At 33.4% G+C, this 21,188-nt stretch overlaps 3 protein-coding genes across 4 annotated transcripts; 1 reads left to right on the top strand and 2 right to left on the bottom strand.

Moving 5' to 3' along the window:
* Window positions 1–3,618: 3,618 nt before the first annotated feature.
* Window positions 3,619–4,864, top strand: LOC148202907 (uncharacterized). Its single transcript, XM_088108687.1, has 2 exons — window positions 3,619–3,751; window positions 3,828–4,864. Exons 1-2 carry the CDS (start codon window positions 3,637–3,639, stop codon window positions 4,862–4,864), a joined length of 1,152 nt encoding a protein of 383 aa, XP_087964813.1. The 5' UTR covers window positions 3,619–3,636.
* Window positions 4,865–4,962: 98 nt separating this feature from the next.
* On the bottom strand, window positions 4,963–10,514 carry LOC124826367 (uncharacterized). The gene is made up of 10 exons (XM_047299186.2): window positions 10,374–10,514; window positions 10,037–10,152; window positions 9,859–9,933; window positions 9,248–9,334; window positions 8,461–8,517; window positions 7,663–7,755; window positions 6,069–6,141; window positions 5,861–5,936; window positions 5,697–5,787; window positions 4,963–5,526 (listed from the first exon to the last, which is right to left on the bottom strand). The coding sequence occupies exons 2-10, from the start codon at window positions 10,085–10,087 to the stop codon at window positions 5,407–5,409; spliced, it is 723 nt and encodes a 240-aa protein (XP_047155142.1). The 5' UTR covers window positions 10,088–10,152; window positions 10,374–10,514; the 3' UTR covers window positions 4,963–5,406.
* A 5,311-nt stretch (window positions 10,515–15,825) lies between these two features.
* Window positions 15,826–20,562, bottom strand: LOC124826366 (beta-hexosaminidase (DUF1336)). 2 transcript variants are annotated; one of them, XM_047299185.2, is made up of 11 exons: window positions 20,325–20,562; window positions 19,839–19,920; window positions 19,239–19,636; window positions 18,878–18,961; window positions 18,565–18,783; window positions 18,161–18,296; window positions 17,870–18,032; window positions 17,610–17,738; window positions 17,032–17,226; window positions 16,620–16,742; window positions 15,826–16,309 (listed from the first exon to the last, which is right to left on the bottom strand). In XM_047299185.2, exons 3-11 carry the CDS (start codon window positions 19,555–19,557, stop codon window positions 16,190–16,192), a joined length of 1,488 nt encoding a protein of 495 aa, XP_047155141.1. In that variant the 5' UTR covers window positions 19,558–19,636; window positions 19,839–19,920; window positions 20,325–20,562; the 3' UTR covers window positions 15,826–16,189. The 2 variants fall into 2 exon arrangements, with proteins under 2 accessions (XP_047155141.1, XP_087964702.1); XM_088108576.1 differs by lacking the exon at window positions 20,325–20,562 and adding an exon at window positions 20,110–20,245.
* Window positions 20,563–21,188: the final 626 nt, after the last annotated feature.

Genomic DNA, 21,188 nt, shown 5'->3' with positions numbered 1-21,188 from the left:
TGGTAAACCTTTATTCAAAAAAACTATTATTTAACATTAATAGACTATTTAAACAGCAATGAAATATTAATAGAATTTGTTTACCGATAAAATATATTTTAAATTATTTAGAAAATTTTCAAATTCAGTTTTCGTAATCTAAATTTGGTGCTTGTTTAAATTAGAAATATTTCTCTCTAAAGGTGATTATAATTAACATTTAATGATGCTCAGATATTTCTAAAATTAAGGTAATATTTTGAGAAAATTATAACTGAATTTAGAAAGTTGTACAGAGATTAAAAACTATCATTTACTAGTTGTTTAAATAATTGATAACTAACTAGTTAATTAATCATATATAAAGACGACATACACACTCTGAAAGATTTATAATGTTTAAGTTTAGTATTAAAGAACAAAAGTACGGATTTTGGCAATCTCCTCGAATAAATTTATAATTTTGTAATTTCAAATACTAAATTTTATACTTATTTTATCATCATTATAGTGTGTCAAGGGTTACTATATTTATCATGATTATATTATGTCTAGGATTATCCTATTTATCATGATTATATTGTGATATTTATCTTATTTTATCATCATTATAGTGTGTTAAGGGTTATCCTATTTATCATGATTATATTATGTCTAGGATTACCCTATTTATCATGATTATATTGTGATATTTATCTTATTTTATCATCATTATAGTGTGTCAGGGGTTACCTATTTATCATGATTATATTATGTCTAGGATTACCCTATTTATCATGATTATATTGTGTCTAAGGTTACCCTATTTATCATGTACTTGTGTATCAATTTATTCTTATAAATAGAAGATTGTGAGAGGGATCAATCAAGCCCTCTAGAATTATTTATCATCATTATAGTGTGTCAAGGGTTATCCTATTTATCATGATTATATTATGTCTAGGATTACCCTATTTATCATGATTATATTGTGTCTAAGGTTATCCTATTTATCATGTACTTGTGTATCAATTTATTCTTATAAATAGAAGATTGTGAGAGGGATCAATCAAGCCCTCTAGAATTATTTTACAGTTTCAATCTTAAGTTGGTATCAGAGCGGGACCCGCTCTGGTTTCTGTCTCGTAATATATATTTGTTTTCCTTTATGACTTTAGAAATTAAAAAAACTAAAAGAAGGACCGAAAGAAACGAAAGAAAGGTGGGACAAAATTATACAGGATGTCGAGCAAGAGGAAGAAGATATTGGGGAGAAAAAACAGCCTATAGCGGTGCAAGATGAGAAAGATTTTGTTCAAAACATAAGCGTGGAATGGACGGAAAACGGTAACTGTGTCCATGTGGAAAAGGATACCAAGTTCTTATTTCACTTACTACAAATTGGTATAGTATATTTTTAAACATTATCAGTACTCTTAGTCTATCGTTTCAAACAATATTATCAGTAATGTTTCAAACAGTCGATGATAACCGATTTCAAAATATACGTGCACACAAACTTGTATACAATCTTTATATAAAGAATCTTTTTATATATATATATATATATATATATATATATATATATATATATAACCTAGACGTGTAGCTGCTGTCACTGTGGCAAAAAGAGTTGCTGAGGGGTGTGGTGTTGAATTGGGTCAGAAGGTTGGGTATTCTGTTAGACATAGTTCTCTTTAGTTGCCTCAACTTTTAAAATATTATAAAATAACATAAGAGTTCAAATTCAATAAATTTTAAAGCCCCAAAATGTAGAATTTAATGTAACTAGAATCATTAAAAAACTAATATTTACAGAGAATATTACAACCAAAATAATGAACAAAGTCATATAAGAAAAATAAAAAATTAAATCAAACATGTAAAATAAATCCAATTTATTAATAATGAATGGAAATAGTTTAAAATCTAACATATGAAAGATATTGAGAATATTATATAATAAAACTATATATATATAATATGGTTATCAAAACCATGTTTTCTTCTCTCTATTAGTGTTTCTATAATAGATTTAGGTCTAAATCTTAAAAAACTAAAAAGAAAACAAAACAAAAAATACTGCTAAATAAATGATGTTTTTGTGAAATGGAATTTTAATTTTAATTATAAAAGATAAAGAATAATACTTTTATAAAGAAAATAATGTTACTTTAATAAATTACATTAACAACTAATATATCTAGTGTTATTCTAAAAAAATAAATTATAATGATTTTAAAATAAAAATATATAAAATTAATCAACTCTTATATTTAAATTCTGAAAAAACTTTTTAATGAAATTTCCTCCATTGAAATATACTAAATGACACTTACGTCATTGTTTGGTTTTACGAATAGCATTTACAATCTTCGAGCGTCTTATGTACTAACAAAAACATGCGAGCTGTTGTGTGAGCGCTATGTCGCGGCATCACTGTTTGGTTGTCGATCATCAAGTGGTCGACATCAACCTGTAAATGATACGAACGTAAGAAAGCCCAGTGAACGGTCGCTTGGGTTATTTGTCGACCGTTAGTGGATTCAGGTATCCTACGGTACATGCCCCCCGAGTCCGAGTAACGAGCGCAAATTTTGCTTGCGAGTTTACTAAAGGACGTTGAGTGGTGACTTATTGGGGAAATGATACGCACATTTTTGACGTTAGAATTTTTAGGGTTTTCCCGCTTTTTTGGGGAAGCGAAGAGACATGAAAAGGCAGCCGTTGGATTAAAATGGATCCTACGGCGCATGACGATTAAACTTCCTGCCTTCTTCAACACGATTCAGAAAGAAGGTTTTCACTTTTGCTGAAGAAAGAAGTTGGTATTGTGTGCTGCAAGTGAAAGCCTCTTTTCAACACCTCTGATTATGCTACCTCAAGAATCTGCCAGGTAACCCTTAAGCCTTCCTTCGTCTTAGTGCATTTACTGCTGATAATGGAAGAAAAGGGGCATAACACCGGTGACAATATACCGGGGCCGTCGTCAACGACGAAACGCCCTGAAATCACCACTGTTCCTTGTGGTGACGATGCCTTTGTGTATGGGAACGTGTGTGGTGAGGGTCCAGAGGAGCGTGTAACGTTTTCGGTTAGCGGTGATGATTACGCCTGGGCGGCGCGTGAAGTGAAGGAACATAGGAGTCTGTTTATGAGTAGGGCAGTGCTAGTAAATTGGATTGAGAATAGTTGCATTTTGAGAACCCTAGGGTACCAAACGTGTGTGAGGTTGGTAGCTTGACGGGAGGATGAGAGGGTGTGCCATGGGAGGGAGAATGCTCCAAGTGAATTCTTTTATTGTTATGCTTCGCCGTTTTACGATCTGTATCTGAGATTGCCTTTCACCACTTTCCAAATGGATGTGTTAAGGACCCTGAATGTCGCGCCTAGTCAATTGCATCCCAACAGTTGGGGGTATATGCAGGTGTTTGTCGTGTTGTGTCGGTCGGGCCTTAGGAATTAGGCCTACTGTGGGACTGTTTTTGTACTTTTTTAGATGTCGACCGGTTGCGAAGAAGGGTTGGGTATCGCTAATCTCCGAGCCGGGTAATGCTCTTCTAGAGCTTTACCTGCAATTCTGGACGGAGGTTCTTTTTCGATGGTGAGAGAAGCCCCAAGTTCCCATTGTACTGGACGTAGGATCCGTTGAGGTTCACCTCTTGGTCCGAGGATAAAATGACGATTGAAGAGTTAGAGGCCCTGAATGTGTTGACGTCGTTGCCACGCCCCTTTTCTTCCCGTCAGCTTATAAACTGCCTTGAGTTCGACGACGCTGATTCGAGGGTGTTTGGTATGTTTCCTTGCTTGTTATTTTGATCTGTTGCTTTGTTGTTGTTGACTGTTCTGGATTGACCTTTGTTTCGCAGAGATAATGGGGAGAAAAGGAAGCGTCCGAAATTGGTTTCACTCCATCGACACCGAGAAGGCTGAAGGTGACCTTCCAAGGTCCTCATCCAAACGTACGCAAGATCAACCGCGTGCACAAGTTCCACCACCTGGTCGTATCATGCTCTCGGTGTCGACTGATGAAACAACGGTCGCCAAAGAGCAACCCTTGGTACGAAAAAGGAGAGGGAAGGCGGTCGACACTAGTGGCGCTGTGTCGAAGAAGAGGAAAGAGACCGCAGATGAGACAGAGCGTCCCCTCCCCCACGGCGTATGGGACCCCTCCTTCACGTTGAGCCTTAAGGTCGAGCTCAACCTGGATAACTCGGAGAAGAGGGTGGTAGAAAACATGACCGAGCAACAAATGGCCGACGCCATGTTGGAGATGACGACCCGGGCCCAAATGTTAGCTTGGCATATGGCATATGCTTCTGATAGGGGTGTGCTGCGGGTTGAACTGGACAAGGCGCAGACTCAGCTGAAGGAGCTTATTGAGGCGCATGCCCTCTGTGATTCAAAACAGAAACGGTCAGAGCAATTGCTAAGAGAGGCTAAGATGTTGCTGAATGACGCCCGAGACGCTGGCCTGGCTTTGAGAAAGGAGCGCGATCAAGCGTCGCACGAGCTGGAACAGGCCAAGAAGACTGTGGCGGCGTTGACCAAGGAGAGGGATGCCATGCGGGCGGAAGCGATGGAGAACACAGAGTTAATAGGAGAACTGAAGGAGGCGGTATTTATTGAACATACCCGGGGCTTCCGGAAGGCTTTGAGGCAGGTCGGACATCTGCTTGATGTGTCGACCGAGGGAATGAATTTTGACGTTCGGAAGGACGTGTATGAAGGCCAACTGAAGCCTCTTAGCGAAATTCCTGATGATGCTTTTATGGAAGCGGAAGAGGATGAAGAGGAAGAGGCAGTCGCTGACGAAGAGCATGATGGAGCAGTCGCCGTGGATGAACCGACTGTGGAGACGGTCGGAGATGCTGCTGGCGACTCGCCTAATATTGTAATAGACTAGATCAGCTTATGGGGATGTAAATATAAACATACATGTTTTATACTTAAAGTTTTTCAAATAATTCATAAAAGCATACCAGAACATATTGCAAAGCAGAGTACAATATAACGGCTTTTAGATTAGAAATTTTTTTGCAAGTATTAGATTTCTACATAACAATAAAAATGCCAAATCTAAGGACTCATTTTCTTTCAAATATTTTCATCAGGCAAAATTCCATGTAGCCAGGCTTTGCAGTGAATTCTGTGGAGACAGAATGATATAACCATTACACTCCTACTAACAAAGAACTTTCGAATTCTTATCATGAATATCTCTCAACTTGTAAACTCTTATCATAAATAACTCATCATCACATTAAACATGAAGGCGTTGATAATCCTTTGTGTCCTTTAGCTAGTGGTGGTAGTCTGGTGGATAGTGCTTACCCTCAAGAAGCATTGGCATTTGGTGTGCACAAAAAACGTAACCGCTTTTCAACCACTAAAGAATAACCTTTCATAACTAGGATTTAAATATTGCTACTCGTATGACTAAATTGATCACTGGATTCTTTGTAGCAGCTTTTCAACCATTATTCTCTGCTGAGCATCACTCAGTGTCTCTGAATTCATGATCGCATTAGCTACGATAATAGTTGTTTGTGGAGATGCTGCCTTGACCTGAATGGAACAATTCAAAAGAAAAGCTGAAACTAAGAGAATGAAATTTCCTCCAACTTCAACTCAAATGATGGTGAAGCATAGATTTCATACCGAGCCATGTCCGTTTAAAAATAAACAAAGAAAAAGAACAAGATATGGCACACTAAAAATAGTGAGTGTTTGCATACCCAAACACGTCCATTTAAGCCAACTGCGATCTCAAAGGAAATTTTCTTCCCTAAAGCATCAAGAACTGGACACGTGGGTGAGCTGAGAAGCCTAGAAACACAATCTCTCGTGTCAGTATCTGTTCATGTTATGCATGAACAAAAATTAAAAACCACTGGCATACCTCCTTGAGAGACCCGTTGTACACTCAAACATATAGCCATCTTTTAGAGCACCAAATTCTGCGGCTTTCCCAGTAGCTGAACAAACACCAAAACAAAATAAAAGGCAGAGTTAAGTCTGCAAAAATTAATACAGAAATAAATTTAAACTTAAGTAACAAAAAAAACACAAGAGGCACAAGGAAAAAATTGTCGAGATAAAACACCTACCATCAGTGCATGACAACTCTGGATTCATTCCAGGGTTTGCTTTAACAACCCGCACGTAAAGCAAAGTACCTATCTGCAAGTGATGCATTAGGCAAAAGAAATTACAACATACAGAAATGTGATAAACCAACCAGACAAAACATGGCTAAATAACCAGATGAGAACAAGTTGCTAGTTTGACATCCAAAATCAAAAGAGGAAAACAAAAATGTATATGAATTTTACTCTTCACGTTTTACAAGAATTAATTACAAAATACACTTCCAAAAGACTTGGTTAGGTTAACCAAGGTGATCTGTGGCAGTAGCAAAGTTCATTAATGGAAATAGCACCCACTACTTCATAGTCCTAATCACACCCTAATCGATAATAGAAAAAGAAAAACTGTTTGTTAGAATTCATGCGAAAGAGGAGAGAACCTAGCCCAAAATACTAGTCCATTAGGTGAGAGTCCCAAGGCTTAAGTACTAAGCCAAGTAGTTCATCCTATTTAATGCGGAACGCCTAACATTACTACCCTCATTAAGGGCATGCCCATGACCACTTTAACTTTATCGAACTGTGCCTTTATATCTATGAAATGAAATCACTGATCTATCGTTATTGCTAGGACCAACTGTTTGCACCTTAATCCAGACTACAAACAGCCTTTGTCATAGTCCAACTCTAACGTATGCACCAATTGTTAGCACTTAAGAACAAGAAGAAACCCCCAATATTTTATTAGATGGGAGAGTCTCAAGGTACCACATCAAGTAGCTCATCATACTTACTTTGGGACTATTAACAGTTTTCCTGACTTGTTCTTCTTCCATATCCAATAAATCCAACGAATCTGGCAAACCACATGGAGCTGCAACTTGTCTTATTGTTTGGACGAACTTTTGTATCCTTTCACCTCCTAATGCATAATTCATGCCAAAATCTACTTAAAACCTAATACTCCACATCTGCCATCAATACTGATCTGAGCCTGGACACCCTGAAATTACTTTTTTTTTTCTAGGAAGCACTCCCTTTCGAGCATCCAGAATGCACTCTCTTTTTCTCTTAAATGATAATGTCTCAATCGTCCTAGCAATCTTATCTAGAAGGGTGAGAAATTTAGTTAAATGATAACTAGGAAATCTTTTAACCTATAAAGGCAATCTTTTATTTTTAATCATACTAGCCAAAGTTACCAGTGCCTCCAATTGGTGACACCAATCTTCTAATGGTCCATGGTTCAATGCCTAATACTGATCTCCTTCACCTATATCTAATTATTTACATTAATAACTGATGACCAAAAAATGAACCTTCTATTTTACTTTTGGTACACAGCAACAAACTCCTAAATTTCTCAATAACCATCGTGATTTCCAAATACCAACAGAAAGTTGCAGTGATTTGAGGTAGACAACGCTACGACAGAAAGAAATAATTATGAATGTGTAATCTTTATATATATTATGAATAAAAATGTTTCTATATTTCATCAAGATACGTTTCCAACCTGCAGACAAAGAGATGAAACGGACAAATTGAAACTAAAAAAATAGTATTGCATTATTTTACATCTGCATGAAATACATCAAAAATAATTTATACACACCTCAAACTTAGGTATATTTCTTCTAGTTCCTCCTTCAAATGCAAGCACCGGTAAAAATGCTATAGCTGGTCCTTTTATGTCCACAAGAAAGTTCTACACAAATAAATTGAAATTTTTATAGAAAAAAAACCTAGATTTAGATGAGAACAAATTTTAACTATTTTCAAGCAACTAAAAAAAGTACAATAAATGGCACAGAACCAAGCAATCCATTCATTTTGTATTACAAGGGTAAATTCCTTTTTAATACTTCAACTAACATTTACATGATATTAGTTAAGATGAAGCCACCTTTGATTATAAACACGACTTTGTAGAAAGTCTTAGAATTTGGATCTCAATCCCACAAAATCAATTTGTAAGATGGGACATGCACTTTACTTATATTCTATATTTTAACTAAATCACTGGTTGATGTTGGACTACACCACTCTTGAGGCTGCAATTATGACAACGCCAAAGAGACTGCAACTAAGGCAGGTTAGGTGTGAGTGCAGTTAAGACAATTGTCCAACAAAAAGAAAGCAAGTAAACAAGAGAGAAAGCAAAATCATAAACAATCCTATTAGCCTCTTGCTTTTTCCGTTTCTCTATTACTTGTGTTCCTGGACTGTTTTCTTGACATGTGTCTTTACAGGAAAAAACTAATGGTTTTGACGAAGGGTAATGCCACCCTGTCATGGCTAATTCTCTTTTTCAGTCTTTAGTCCTCATTAACAACTTAAGACAATTAAATAATTACGTAAAACTTGAAGCAAGCAAGAAAGCTTGAAAGAAAAAAATTAAAAAATTCCTTACATCTGATCTGGAGTCCGCAACAATTCCAAGTACAGAATCCTCCGCATGCGGCACATACTGAAAAAAAAAAAACTGAAAAAGATCAGAGTATGGACGAAAAAAGATAGCACTGCTCACTAGAAACATTAAAATCCTACTCCTTACAAAGAAAAATTGCATAACATAATCCAAAGCTGAAAATAGAAAATGAAATTTATACGCATTAAAAAATAGTTTTCTGCAAGAATACAAACTGTCATTCACCTTAACCGCAAGAACTTAATTCCCAAATAATATTGAATATGTATAAAACTATGAACTGAAATGGAAGAAAGTGCTCAAAGCTACAAACATTTAGCCTAATTTCATGATTGCAATTAAAAATTTACTTAATTCAAGAGGCCATAAAACAGACCCAAAGCCAACATAGGTAAAGGTTTTCCACAAATTTCATGACGGACACTACCTTCCATATGTGATAACAAACAAATTTTGACACTAACAAATGACATTACACTGAAAACCAAAACAATTGATTTGAGGATATTATTCATTTTTGGGTTTAGCCATCTTTTTCTAGATTAAAATCATACTAGCCCTTTCTACTAAAATTTCCCCACTAGTCCATGTAAGATGAGCACATGTTTTTTTTTGAAGTAGTTTATTTACTTCTATTTGACAGTAAATTCATATAGCACCAAGAAAGAAGCATATTAACCAGTAGCAATGAAAAATCAGTATCGGCCAATACCCAAAGCCATGCCTTTACAGATTAATACGTGGATCATGACCGCAGCATCATACTCACCCTCTTCTGAGAATTTTCAACCCAGTATTTATTGGGTTTTGAGAACCTTAGTTTGCCAGCCTTCATTACGGAAATTGCATCGCACTCCTAGAAAATTCAGAGACGATGATCAATATTATTAACAGGAATGAACAGAATAAACAAAATGCAAGAACTATCATCATCTATAATCTCCTTTTTGTTTATAAGATGCTAAATGAGATCAGTCGACAAATACAAAATCAAAAGCAAGACACGTTGAAATTTTACGCAAATGAAAATTGAGTGCCTAATTACATCGACACTAAACAGAAGAAGAACTCAAGAGAGCTAGTATATGTAACGTGTCTAGCATGCCTATAAACTATAAAAACAAGTATGAAGGTAAGGCATCCTAAAATGGGTTATAGGTTGATAAGCACCCAAAAGACGAAAAATCGTCTTTTCAAATGGATAAGAACAAAAACATTTAAGAACTCCACGGAGCATGTTGTATTACTTTGTGTGAGACTTCAGCACCCGATAAGTCTCTATCATTGTAAAAAATTATTTGTGTGTGCAAGTGAGAGACAGGAATGCAAATGTCAAATTGCGAATGAATGTCCTAAATTTTAAAAGAACCAAAGACCTACCTGTCGTAGACCACCTCCAAGTTTAATTGTCTGGTTTGTCATGCTAGACAGGTCAAGAACCACATCTCCAGGACACTATACAATCATTGCATAAATAATTAGCATAGAAAGCAATGCTCAGTGTCGTATCCATACCTAACAGAGATTAACAAGGACTTGAACAAGGGCAAACACTCACCACTAATTGGTCCACGAAATTTGCAGAGGAACTGGAGGGTTTTGTTTCCATTTATTAGAGCAAAAAGGACGCGCTAGACAGAGAAGAAGTTCCAATCCAACAACTTGTAATTTGTACTGTGAAAACCATTCAAACATTCAAATGTAAGTTTTCACATTCCATCTAGCAACAAAAATTGTTCATTTCGACTTCACAAATTACATGAGTAAAACTATCATTCAATCACATCAAAGAACACAGAAAACCAATTCCATATGAAAAATTGCAAATGGTTGCAACAATGCCAGCAGAAATGTATCTTTTATACATTTTAAAACAATAACAGAATTGAAGATACCGAGAAGAGAAGAGAGCAGTGTTTGCTGCTTTGTATCAGTGTGCTCACTGCAAGCGAGTCGTAAAATAGGGTTTGGTTTTGATTCTTATTCGAAAATCGCAAAATTGAAAATCCCCCAGTTTAAACAGATACTCGGTATAGATTAAGAGGGTTTTTATAGAGAGGTTTTCTCTCATAATTATATCTCTTATTTAAGAGAATATTTTAGACATATCATACATATTGATAATACTTCTATATAATATTTGAAAAATATAATTTTCATAAATATTATTCAAAAGATAAAAAGAATTATATTTAATCTAATATACTAGTAGAGGTATATCACGAATAATTATATCTCTTATTTAAGAGAATATTTTAAACATATCATACATGTTGATAATATCTAAAAAATATAATTTTCATAAAAATATTATTCAAAGAGATAAAAAGAATTATATACCAATATCCCATATAATTTAATAAACCCGTAGAGGTATATCACAAAATATATCACATACATATTATATTAGTTGTAGTATCTATTAGAATATAGTCTAATAGAATTAAGGAAACACCACACATCCAATTAACTAGAACAATTTAATTAAAAGAAAAATGATATAAAAATACATTTACAGTTTTGCACTTTCAAATATTTTTTTTTTCTATATCTCTAATTTCCAAAAATAGTCTTCCAGATTACATTTTTATTTATCACATTTCGAAATTCGACGAAGAATTTTTTTTTCTTCAAATTATGAGAATCGAAGAAAGATTATTCAAAGACTTCATCGAATTTCAAAATCTGATGAAAAAAAATAAAAAATCCTTCATCAGATTTCGAAATCTGATGAAAAAAAAATCTATCGAATTTCGAAATCCGATGAAGCACGAAAAGTGGGGTGTAAGGTTTTTTGAATTATAGAGAGTAGTTTTGGACTTTTAAAAAAATTTGGAGGTGCAAAGTGAAATGATTTGAGGTGCAGGATGAAACAGCCTTATTGCACTCATGCTTTTAAAGTTGACACATTTCTACTTTTACAAGGAAAGCTTTTAAACAATAATCAATTTTAAAGATAAAAAATAATTGTTATTATAATAATTAATTTAAATACTTATTTATAAACTAAAAATAGTTTCTATGATGAATGAAAAACTATAATTAATTTATTAATTAGATTCTAAATTGATTGCTAATATTAGTTACCAAAGGAAGTCGTGTTTAAATTAATCTTTAATTAATTAGTGACCAATTTAGACGCTAATTTATTTGATAGACAAAACTTTGGTAATTAATGTTAATAACCAATTTGGAGTCTTATTTATAAAGTAATTATAATTATTTATTCATATTACAGACTATTTTTGTAAAACTATATTTTAGTAGAATAAACTATAAAAATAAAACATTGCATAGATGATAACTTACCAGAAACTGCAGACTACCGATAGAGAAGATTTTACACTTGGAAGACAAAACTATATCTATGTTGTTGTTTCACTCTCAACCTCACGCTGAAACGACTGAAAAGACGACATCCCTAAGCTCACACCATTTAAGGTTATCGCAAAAGAGAAAACACATATACACAAACAAAGACAAAAGCAAAGGTAAGCTAGATTCAAACAATTAATGATATATTTAAACATTTTAAACATTACACATGATACACATATCACATCAACCAAACAAACACTTTATGCATGACAACACTTTGACTGGACTGTCTAGACTTAGAATGAATGTCGAACTATGATAGGTTGTGCACTTTTAGTGGCCTCTACTACTTTATAAAGTAATTCCCAATGGGTTTCACCCTACCACACTCACAAGATTAGTCTGTTCCACACCGTGGATCATACTAAAAGCACCCAACACTAAGATCTCATGTTACTCTCACCACATGTGTCAAACCTCTCTACTTGAGAATGAATGACCATTAGAATGTCAGGACAATCCCTAAGACTAAGCTTCATGCATTCATTCTAACAACACTTGAAACCACATTAAGAAGTTTCACCTTGAAACATTGATATCACTTCACCTTTACATTGAATTCATTTGAAACCATATACATATATCCCTTCACTCTCATATTGCATACCAACATATGGAAACTAATAATAAAATTGTTTAGGATCATAAAAGAACAATGAAAAACATAAATCATATGTGTACAAGTGAATTTGGTTTAGATTAGTCAAAACTTCATATTAGTGGTGATATTAATCAATTATATGGATAATATAATCTATTAAGGTAAGCCAGAACTCACATAAAACAAAACATGATAAAACTGTCTATTTTAATCTATTATGTTATTAACATAATCTATTAGAGTATAGTTTCTCTTTTAATCTATTATGTTATTAAAATAATTTATTAGACTGTAGTTTCTATTTTAATATGTTATGTTATTAACATAATCTATTATATTGTAGTTTCTCTTTTAATCTATTATGATATTGACATAATTTATTAGATTGTAGTTTCTATTTTAATCTATTATGTTATTAACATAATATATTAGACTGTAGTTTATGTTTTAATCTATTTTGTTATTAACATAATCTATTAGACTGTAGTTTCTGTTTTAATCTATTATGTTATTAACATAATCTATTAGACTGTAGTTTCCGTTTTATCTATTATGTTATTAACCTAATCGATTAAAACTAGAAACTATGGTCAAATTAATTTTTATGACTTTGAACACTTTTTCCTACAACTTTAATCAATCCCTAGGACTTTCTAGACATTGAGAAATACCTAAACAACACTATAACTCCAAATTGCTACTTTAAACCCAAAATCACCCATCTAAGCTACCCCAAAACTAATTTTACACATTCCAACACCCATATCAGTTCACCAACTGCATAACCAAATCTAAATATACTTATTAGCACACCTCAACACCTCAAATTACTCATAGCCCTAATGTTTCAAGTTCTCACTATGTAAAACCTCAAAATTTGACTAAAAATACCTAAGAACTCACTCTAAGATGACTCTAACAGTTTTACACCAGATTTTCCTCATTTAAAACTCGAGATAATTCATAATAGATCTAATAATATACTTCCAACTTCCCAAGATATTTTACCATCATTGCTTCAAAATCTCACCACCCAAAACCTCTCTTTTGCACTTAAAACATTCCAAAACTACAACCATAAACTACTCCTTTATTACATATAAGATTTAACTCAAAGAACACTTCTAACAAGTCTCAATTTACCTCATAACAGCCCTAAAACAATTTTTTTCCCACCTCAGTCCCTATTTCTCAAACTCACTTATCAAAACCTCTTCTTTTAACCTTAGCACTTGATGATTTGGTTACTCTTCACTCCAACCACTTTGAATTCAATATCAAACATCAATACACTTCATTATATACAATAATAATAGGAGAAGAATTACAAACACAACATACCAAACATTCAAACATCACTCAATCATTGATTATCATCTAAACATCAAGAAAATTTAGCACAAACCTAACAATTTCACTTAAATTATTATTAGTCGTAAAAATACAAAATTTACAAAGCAAATATATATTCTAAAGTAAAGTCTAGTTTCCCTTACTTTGCATCGAAGCCACTTAACTCTAAGAACGCTGAAACCCTTACTTTCGACTCAAGGAACTTTAGAAATGCCTACAAATCACGAAATCGTGATTGGAGTAAGTCTTTAGGACCACAAATTAACAAAGAACCAAGAATAGAGTACAATTGACACATGCGAAGGGATTCTTAACATGATCATAAACAGATAACAAAAGAAAAAAAAGCTGGAAGTTTACTTACTCTAAACCAAGAATTGATCGGTTAGAAATGAAGATGATTCCTTTATGATCTTATAGGAACTTCCTGATTGTCAAACAGATGATCAAGATTTAAAAATCCTTAGAGAGAAGGTAGAGAACTCTAGAAAAGTGCTTTTTAATATGTTTTAAAATAATGAAACTCAGTTTATAATAAAACTATTTATAAATAAATCATTTAACATTAAAATAATGGAGTCTCATTATTTCTGAAATTTTACAATTTTAAATATCAATAACTTTTAATTTATAATTAATATATAAATTAGTCATTATAATGACTAATTTTTTTTGTAACGAAAATTAGTTGATTTTTAAAGGTTTTCTTATAGTATAATCTCTTAAATATATATTTAAGGAAGTTGATCATATATTTCTACTTTTACTATTTATACTTATTTATACTTCTAAAAATAAGAAATAGAATTATACAATTATCCAATCTAAATAATACAAAATAGAGAAAATGATGGATTAATATTATCATTAAGAACCACTTATCTTAACATGTTTATTGTCATACCTCTATGTATAATATGTTTAATTATTTTTTGCTTTTTTCTTTTAAACTACGTATAATACGTCGAATTTTGTAGGAGTTTTGACATATTATTTTTTAGCCAAAAATTTTCGTTTTTTTTTAAATTTGAGCGGAAGATTGAAAATTCATTCACTTTATCTTAGTGCACGAGACTCTCTTCTCTTCTCAAACATTTCTCGAACGAAGTTTGATGACCATCACATGTAATCTTTCTTTCATTTTATACAAATGCAGGTTAATTAACTACTTTATGTATAATTTTCATTTGTTTTGACTGATTATTTTTGTGTTCTTGTTCTTCATAGGCGCATTATGCTTTCTGTCTCACGAGTGGAAACATTTTATAGTGACGAACCCACCTTTTGAAGGTTATAGTTTTCGTTTTCGTTTTGAAGAACTTGTTTGTTGTTGTTAGTTGATTGAACTTGTTTGTTGTTGTTGTTTGATTGAACTTGTTTGTTGTTTGTTATTGTTGTTTGTTGTTGATATTATACTACACGTTCATAGTTCATGCTTTATAAAATACCAAAAACTGAAATTTGTTGTTTTTATGCTTTTCAAGTCAAGTCTCGTAGAGTTGTAAAAAAGACTACAATTAATTAAAAAAAAACAAAAACAATTGTTGAACGTCGAATATTAACAAAATTCGATGTCAATTTGATTAACGATGTCAATTTAAAATCTGATATGACGTCACCTCGAATTCGACGTGAAAGGTCATATTTTTGTACTACTACATGTTAAGATGTGAACTTTAAGCTACCTATATACTCTAAATTAAGTGTGTTTTAATTAAGTTTAAAGTTCAATTCTTAACCTATTAAATGTATAAATAGTAATATATAATTAAAATATTTGAAAATTATATATATATATATATGTGTGTGTGTGTGTAACATTTTATATTTGTCATACAAGTAAAAATTTCATTAGATTATTTTCATCTTGAACCGTTGAAAAGTGAAAAGCGAGATTTATAGCTCCGGACCTGCGTCTAATTGCGTATGTAGAAGAAAAAAAAGGTAATAAATACTAAAATGAAAGAGAAAAGAACCATAAGAAATGAATTTGTGTAGGAAAAAAAAAGAGAACTGTGACAAGAGTCCTCATGGGTTTTAACCTTCTTATATAGAATAAACTTTAAAGAGAAATTAAACTTACAAACTAAAATGTTAGAAAACATTTTTCTTTTCTCCTAAAAGAATATCCCAATTACAATTTTTAATTAGCCTTCCTCACAATAACACAGAGGAAGATAATTGTCATGCAAAGTTAAACATATAGGACTTTGATAGCATCATCTCATAAATAATAATTTTAAAAAATGAATCTTCAAGTTTGCTCCTCTTCTTCCTTTCTTTTTTTTTTCACTTCCCTTGTTAATTAAATAGATTTGGCACCCCACTCTTTGAATCTATTAACCAAACTTATTTTCTTTAAGTTTTCTCCTTCATCCATCAACTTGAGTTATTCTCAAGAGTCACAAGGGTGGGAATTTGGCCATGGTTAACAAAATCAATTTTGTTCAATCTTAAGCAGCACAGCACCTCCTCAGGAAGTTCCTCTTGCTTTTGTGCCTGCAAAACCATCACAAGTGGATATCAAATATTATTTAACCAAACTAAAATATGTTTTCATTCCATACAAAGTTAACCAAAAACAAAGAGAAAATCTCACCATAACCAAAATAAAAAAAACTTTCACATACAAGTGTTAAGAATTTTGATAGAAAACTACCTTCTGAACTTATAAGAAAAAACTTGAGAAAGAACCTTTATAAGATTAAAAAACAAGTTTCTTTAACAAACACTTTGTCCAGAGATAATAGCTTGATAAACATGTTTACTGAAATTTTGAAACCGAATGTAGGAAGGCAACACAATATACCTGGATAGTTAGGCCAACATCAAGTATTCCAAGCTTTACACGGTCTCTGAGTGAATCAAGTCCTTTCCTTGATATGTAGCTAAAGCGATGTATATCCAGATCTATCTCAAAGTAGTTAGGTCCCTGTAATCAAAATACATGAATCATGTGTACAAATATGGGGAGTAGAAGAATCATTCTACATGGTAAAGTGAGCTTTATGACTTAATGCAACATAGAAAGAACTTCAGAAACATCTTTGCTGCTAAGAATAACTTCATTTGGATCATTCCACCTCAAAATCCTAAGGTTTTGTTGCCTTAAAATGAACTCAATTCTGATGCCATAAATATGCTATATATTGCTGTTTCATAGACTCCTTCAACTGAGAACGAGACATGTATTTTAAGCCAAGGAAGATCTGAGTATATACCTTGTAGAACTCATGCTGAGGACGTGATAACACAGGCTTGCCATTGTAAGCATTTATAAGCTTTTTCTCAGTAGAATACAGGTTAAGGTCCTCTGGATTAACAACACCAGCCAAAATTTTTAGCCTCTCCCTATAGGGAACCATGCTTTCCTTTGTATACCCTTTCACCTTTTCCATCTCATCATCCATAAATCTCTGCCAAACCAATACTGTTGTTTAGCTTGAAAAGAAACAAATGCTCGATTTGATGTTAGGAAACTACAGCAAGATCATATTGAACTTTGACTTGTTTTCCCTTGAGTTTGGAAGGCTATAATTGAGAATATATCGCAAACTTGAGAAGGAAACTACTACAAAGCTTATGATCATGTCATACTAAGAACCTACTTCAAAAGGGTACCTCACAATTTAAGGTGAAGTAAACCAAAAAAGATTATTCTGGGTAATATGATGAAGGTCCTTCTGAAAAAGAATACATGTTTTTAAACTAACTTTTCAAGCTTCTTAATAACAGAAGCCACTTGTGTTTACTAAGTCAAGTTTCTAAATAACAGGTAGCTACTGATGAAAATAAATACCTTAATCATGCTCCGAAAATTTTGTGAGATCTCATTCTCAAAATCCTCAGACAATTTAAAATATAGTACAAGACTCAAGCCTTCCCCATTGGCATCACCAAGGAACACGCTAGCAGCATATGTTGGCAGCTAAGGTAAAAGAAACATAATAATAATGTAAGCAAGCATTCTTTAACGTTGTATAAGTAGAAAAAAGAGCAGCTATAGACCTCATCAAAAGTGAAGAACATGTATGACTTGTGAGCATAAAAGGAGCAAACCTGTATATTAACAATGAGGAGGGAAGGTAATTTCTCATTTTCTGTGACAGATGGAAGTTCAATATACCTAGCAATGTGGTTTATCTTCTTCGGACAGGAGAATAAATCAACACCTATTGGTACGTAAGGACAGATTTCGCGAGCAGGGCTCTTCTGCTTATCTCTGCACAAGTTATTTCACATATAATATCAGTCTTTTTAAGAAGAAACAAACAATGAAACCAATGGACTAACTGATGGATGAATATGAGCATGAAATGACAGAATATTGACAGATACAATTTCACATGCCTGAAAAAGTTTTCACCACGAAGCTTGAACACTGACGGTGTAATCACAGACCATGTACCAGGTGATGGTTTTTCTTGAGTTGAACCTGGGATTTGATGCCCTGCCTTGGGACGATAAAGAAATTTCTCTGATGAACCTGTTCATCCAATCATTATAGTAGCATCAAAATTCTGAGAACTATGGATGTATGTATGTATTAATATAAGAAAAATAGCAATGTAGCGGTAACAAATAGTGCAACACAAAAGATTATCAACTGATATGTATTCAGTGCAGATCACATTCTCATTGTTGTACAAGGAAAGCATCCAAGATGCTCATAATTTCACGTTTAGAGATTTTGAAGAGCAAAAGGGCAAATCATTGATCAAAACAACGGAAAATAGTGCATGTTATGTACTTACAGGATTCGGTCATCTTGTCATATCCATCAATTGATGACCTTTTAACAGAAAGCATGATAACTGTTGATTGTTTTGAGTTGGTTTCTTGTGTTTTCTCCCCATTCTTACAGTTACTTCCATCTATTTTGAGGTAGCTCTCATAAAAGCAAGATGCAGTTTCATACTGAACAACCTGATTTGGGCCACTTGCCAAAGCATTGCTGGCAAAGGGAAAACAATCTGTTACCATAAAAGACAAACACATAAGTCCCATTAAGATAACAAGAATGATTCTGAAATCGACACTGGAAACTGCAAGCAATAAATGCATTACCTCCATGCACACTGCTGAAGTCATCATCTGAATCAGATTCTATAATGCTAACTGAATCAAACCATGCTTCTTCTTGATATTTTCCTGCATAGTATTTATAATGAAGCATGTTGAACATAGGGAGCAATGCCAACTCCATGAAATTCATCAATCTAAATGCCATAAGAAACATCATCACTGACCACAACACCAAGCCTTATCTCAGTTTCAGCAATGTATAATTAACCAAACAATAATACACCCTCAAAGGCACAAACATTAAAATCACAAATAACCATCAATGAGTGCATGATATAAGAAAAATTATCAATAGTTTCACATGGCAGAAAGGAGAAGAGGGAGAAAAGAAAACATTGTGTACCATTTGCATCAATTTGACTGTGGTATTGAAGCTGTGTTAAATGAAACTTCATATTTGAAACCTCTGATCTTCTGCAGGGGGCTGAAGCACCATTCTCAAAGTCCAGGTTAACAAAGTCACTGAGATTGAAATCTCCCACAAGGCTTCCAGCATTGCTTACCCTTTTCAAAGGCATCTCAGGAAGTGATGTGGGAATATTTCCTCTGCGTTTGCCGGACTTGTGTTTTCTTCTCTTGTGGCCGCTGGCTTTTCTATTTGGATTTGAGGCACAGCTCCCCATTGTGGTGGAGGCGATCTTCTTCACTAATCCAGCCAACATTTTGACTTTCTTTTATTTCACCACAAAAAAGGATTAGGAAGTGTGTCTAAAATTGATCCCCCTGGGAAGAAATTAGAACCTTGCAGCCACAGAAACAACCAAATTATAGTTCTAGATTAGCAGAAAAACATGGAACAAAAATACATAAAAAGGAAAAGCCAGGGTTATGGTTAATCTATATATGAACAAGGATTTGAAAGCCAACTCAATTTATATGTGCATACATATACACCAAAGTGAATTTTCTTTCTAAAAAACAGCACTCTTAGACAATGACGCACCTACGATTGATTATAACATGGAGTCCATCAAAGTGTTAGATATATGTGCCTGCCACAACCACCTCAATTTGAAGAGAAATACCTGAATAATGAAGAACACAGTATAAATAGATATATATATTTATACATGGGTATATTCTTACACATACAATTCATACAAAATAAAAAGAAAGAAAGATTCGCAGAATGATTTGGCTCGGAAGAGTTGACATAAACATAATGAAATCACCACCAAACAAAACAAGATGTGACAAAGGATAACTACGTTGACCTGGACTCATGCTACGTGTTCACATGAACACAAACCTCCAACACGTACGTGTGTTGAAGGGGTAACCAACGGACAGAACAATACATAAACAGAACATGCATGCAGGAACGATGAAAAGATGGTTAAATGAATGAAGAAAATGTGAAAAGGTGAAGATTTGAGAAAAGGGTAGTTGGTAAAAGGATTGATGATAAGAAAAAGAAGAAGTGAATCACCTGTTGAGGGGTACTCTGCATGAATGGAGGATCCGTCGTTCCCAGAAAGGAACTAGGATTCCTCTGTCTATACGTGTTGGTTGTGGTTTCCTTTGTCCTTTAACTCGTTTGAGACGAGAAAACGAAAAGACAAGGGAAGAGAACAAAGAGGGTTGTTCCAACCAAAATGAAGAGAGAGACTCAGAGAGATATGAAAATTTTTGACAAGTACCCAACACAACGCAACCCTCCGATCTATTCGGATCCTACTTCGTTGTCAGAGTCTTCTTCATTCTCACAAACTATAAATACCTTTTTTTCTTATCATGGATAGTAACCAGTTTCAAATGTTACATACTAAGGGTAAAAATAGGTGTTCAAACATCTTATTAAATGTTAACCCACCTCTTCTCAACTTTAGAATATTTCCAACGTAATTTTCAAGTGTTTGGTTCACAACACTCGTGTTTTTTAAGATTGATAATTAAACTGTCTTTTCTGTACAAGTGGAAAGAGATTTTCTAACCAATAAAAATTGTCATTTTGGTACTTCTGTTATCTTTGGAATCATAATTTTCTTAAAACTCAGTCCTAATATGCTTCATTTTATGGCTTTCATATAATAATCCGAAGCTAATATTTAGCTACTGAAAAGTAAAAAATTACATACCCTTAATCAATTAACGTCCCTAAAGTCAATTATATCATTTCAAGTATGGTTTGTTTCAAACTTTGGAATTTTATTATACTTTTGTTTTTAAAAAGTGTTTAAATTATTTTGTTATTGGATATTGTCTGTTTTGAGTCAAGTCCTCACGGATTTGCTTTTGGTATAATTCCAAAAGGCTTCTTACCAATTGAGGTATCTTATGTGTATATAAACTC

The sequence above is a fragment of the Vigna umbellata genome, chromosome 3 (assembly GCF_029865625.1).
Source record: "Vigna umbellata cultivar VRB3 chromosome 3, Vumbellata_1.0, whole genome shotgun sequence".
NCBI classification, from domain to species: domain Eukaryota; kingdom Viridiplantae; phylum Streptophyta; class Magnoliopsida; order Fabales; family Fabaceae; genus Vigna; species Vigna umbellata.
The sequence above is the reverse complement of the archived record's forward strand: the minus strand, read 5'-3'. Positions and strand labels throughout refer to the sequence as shown.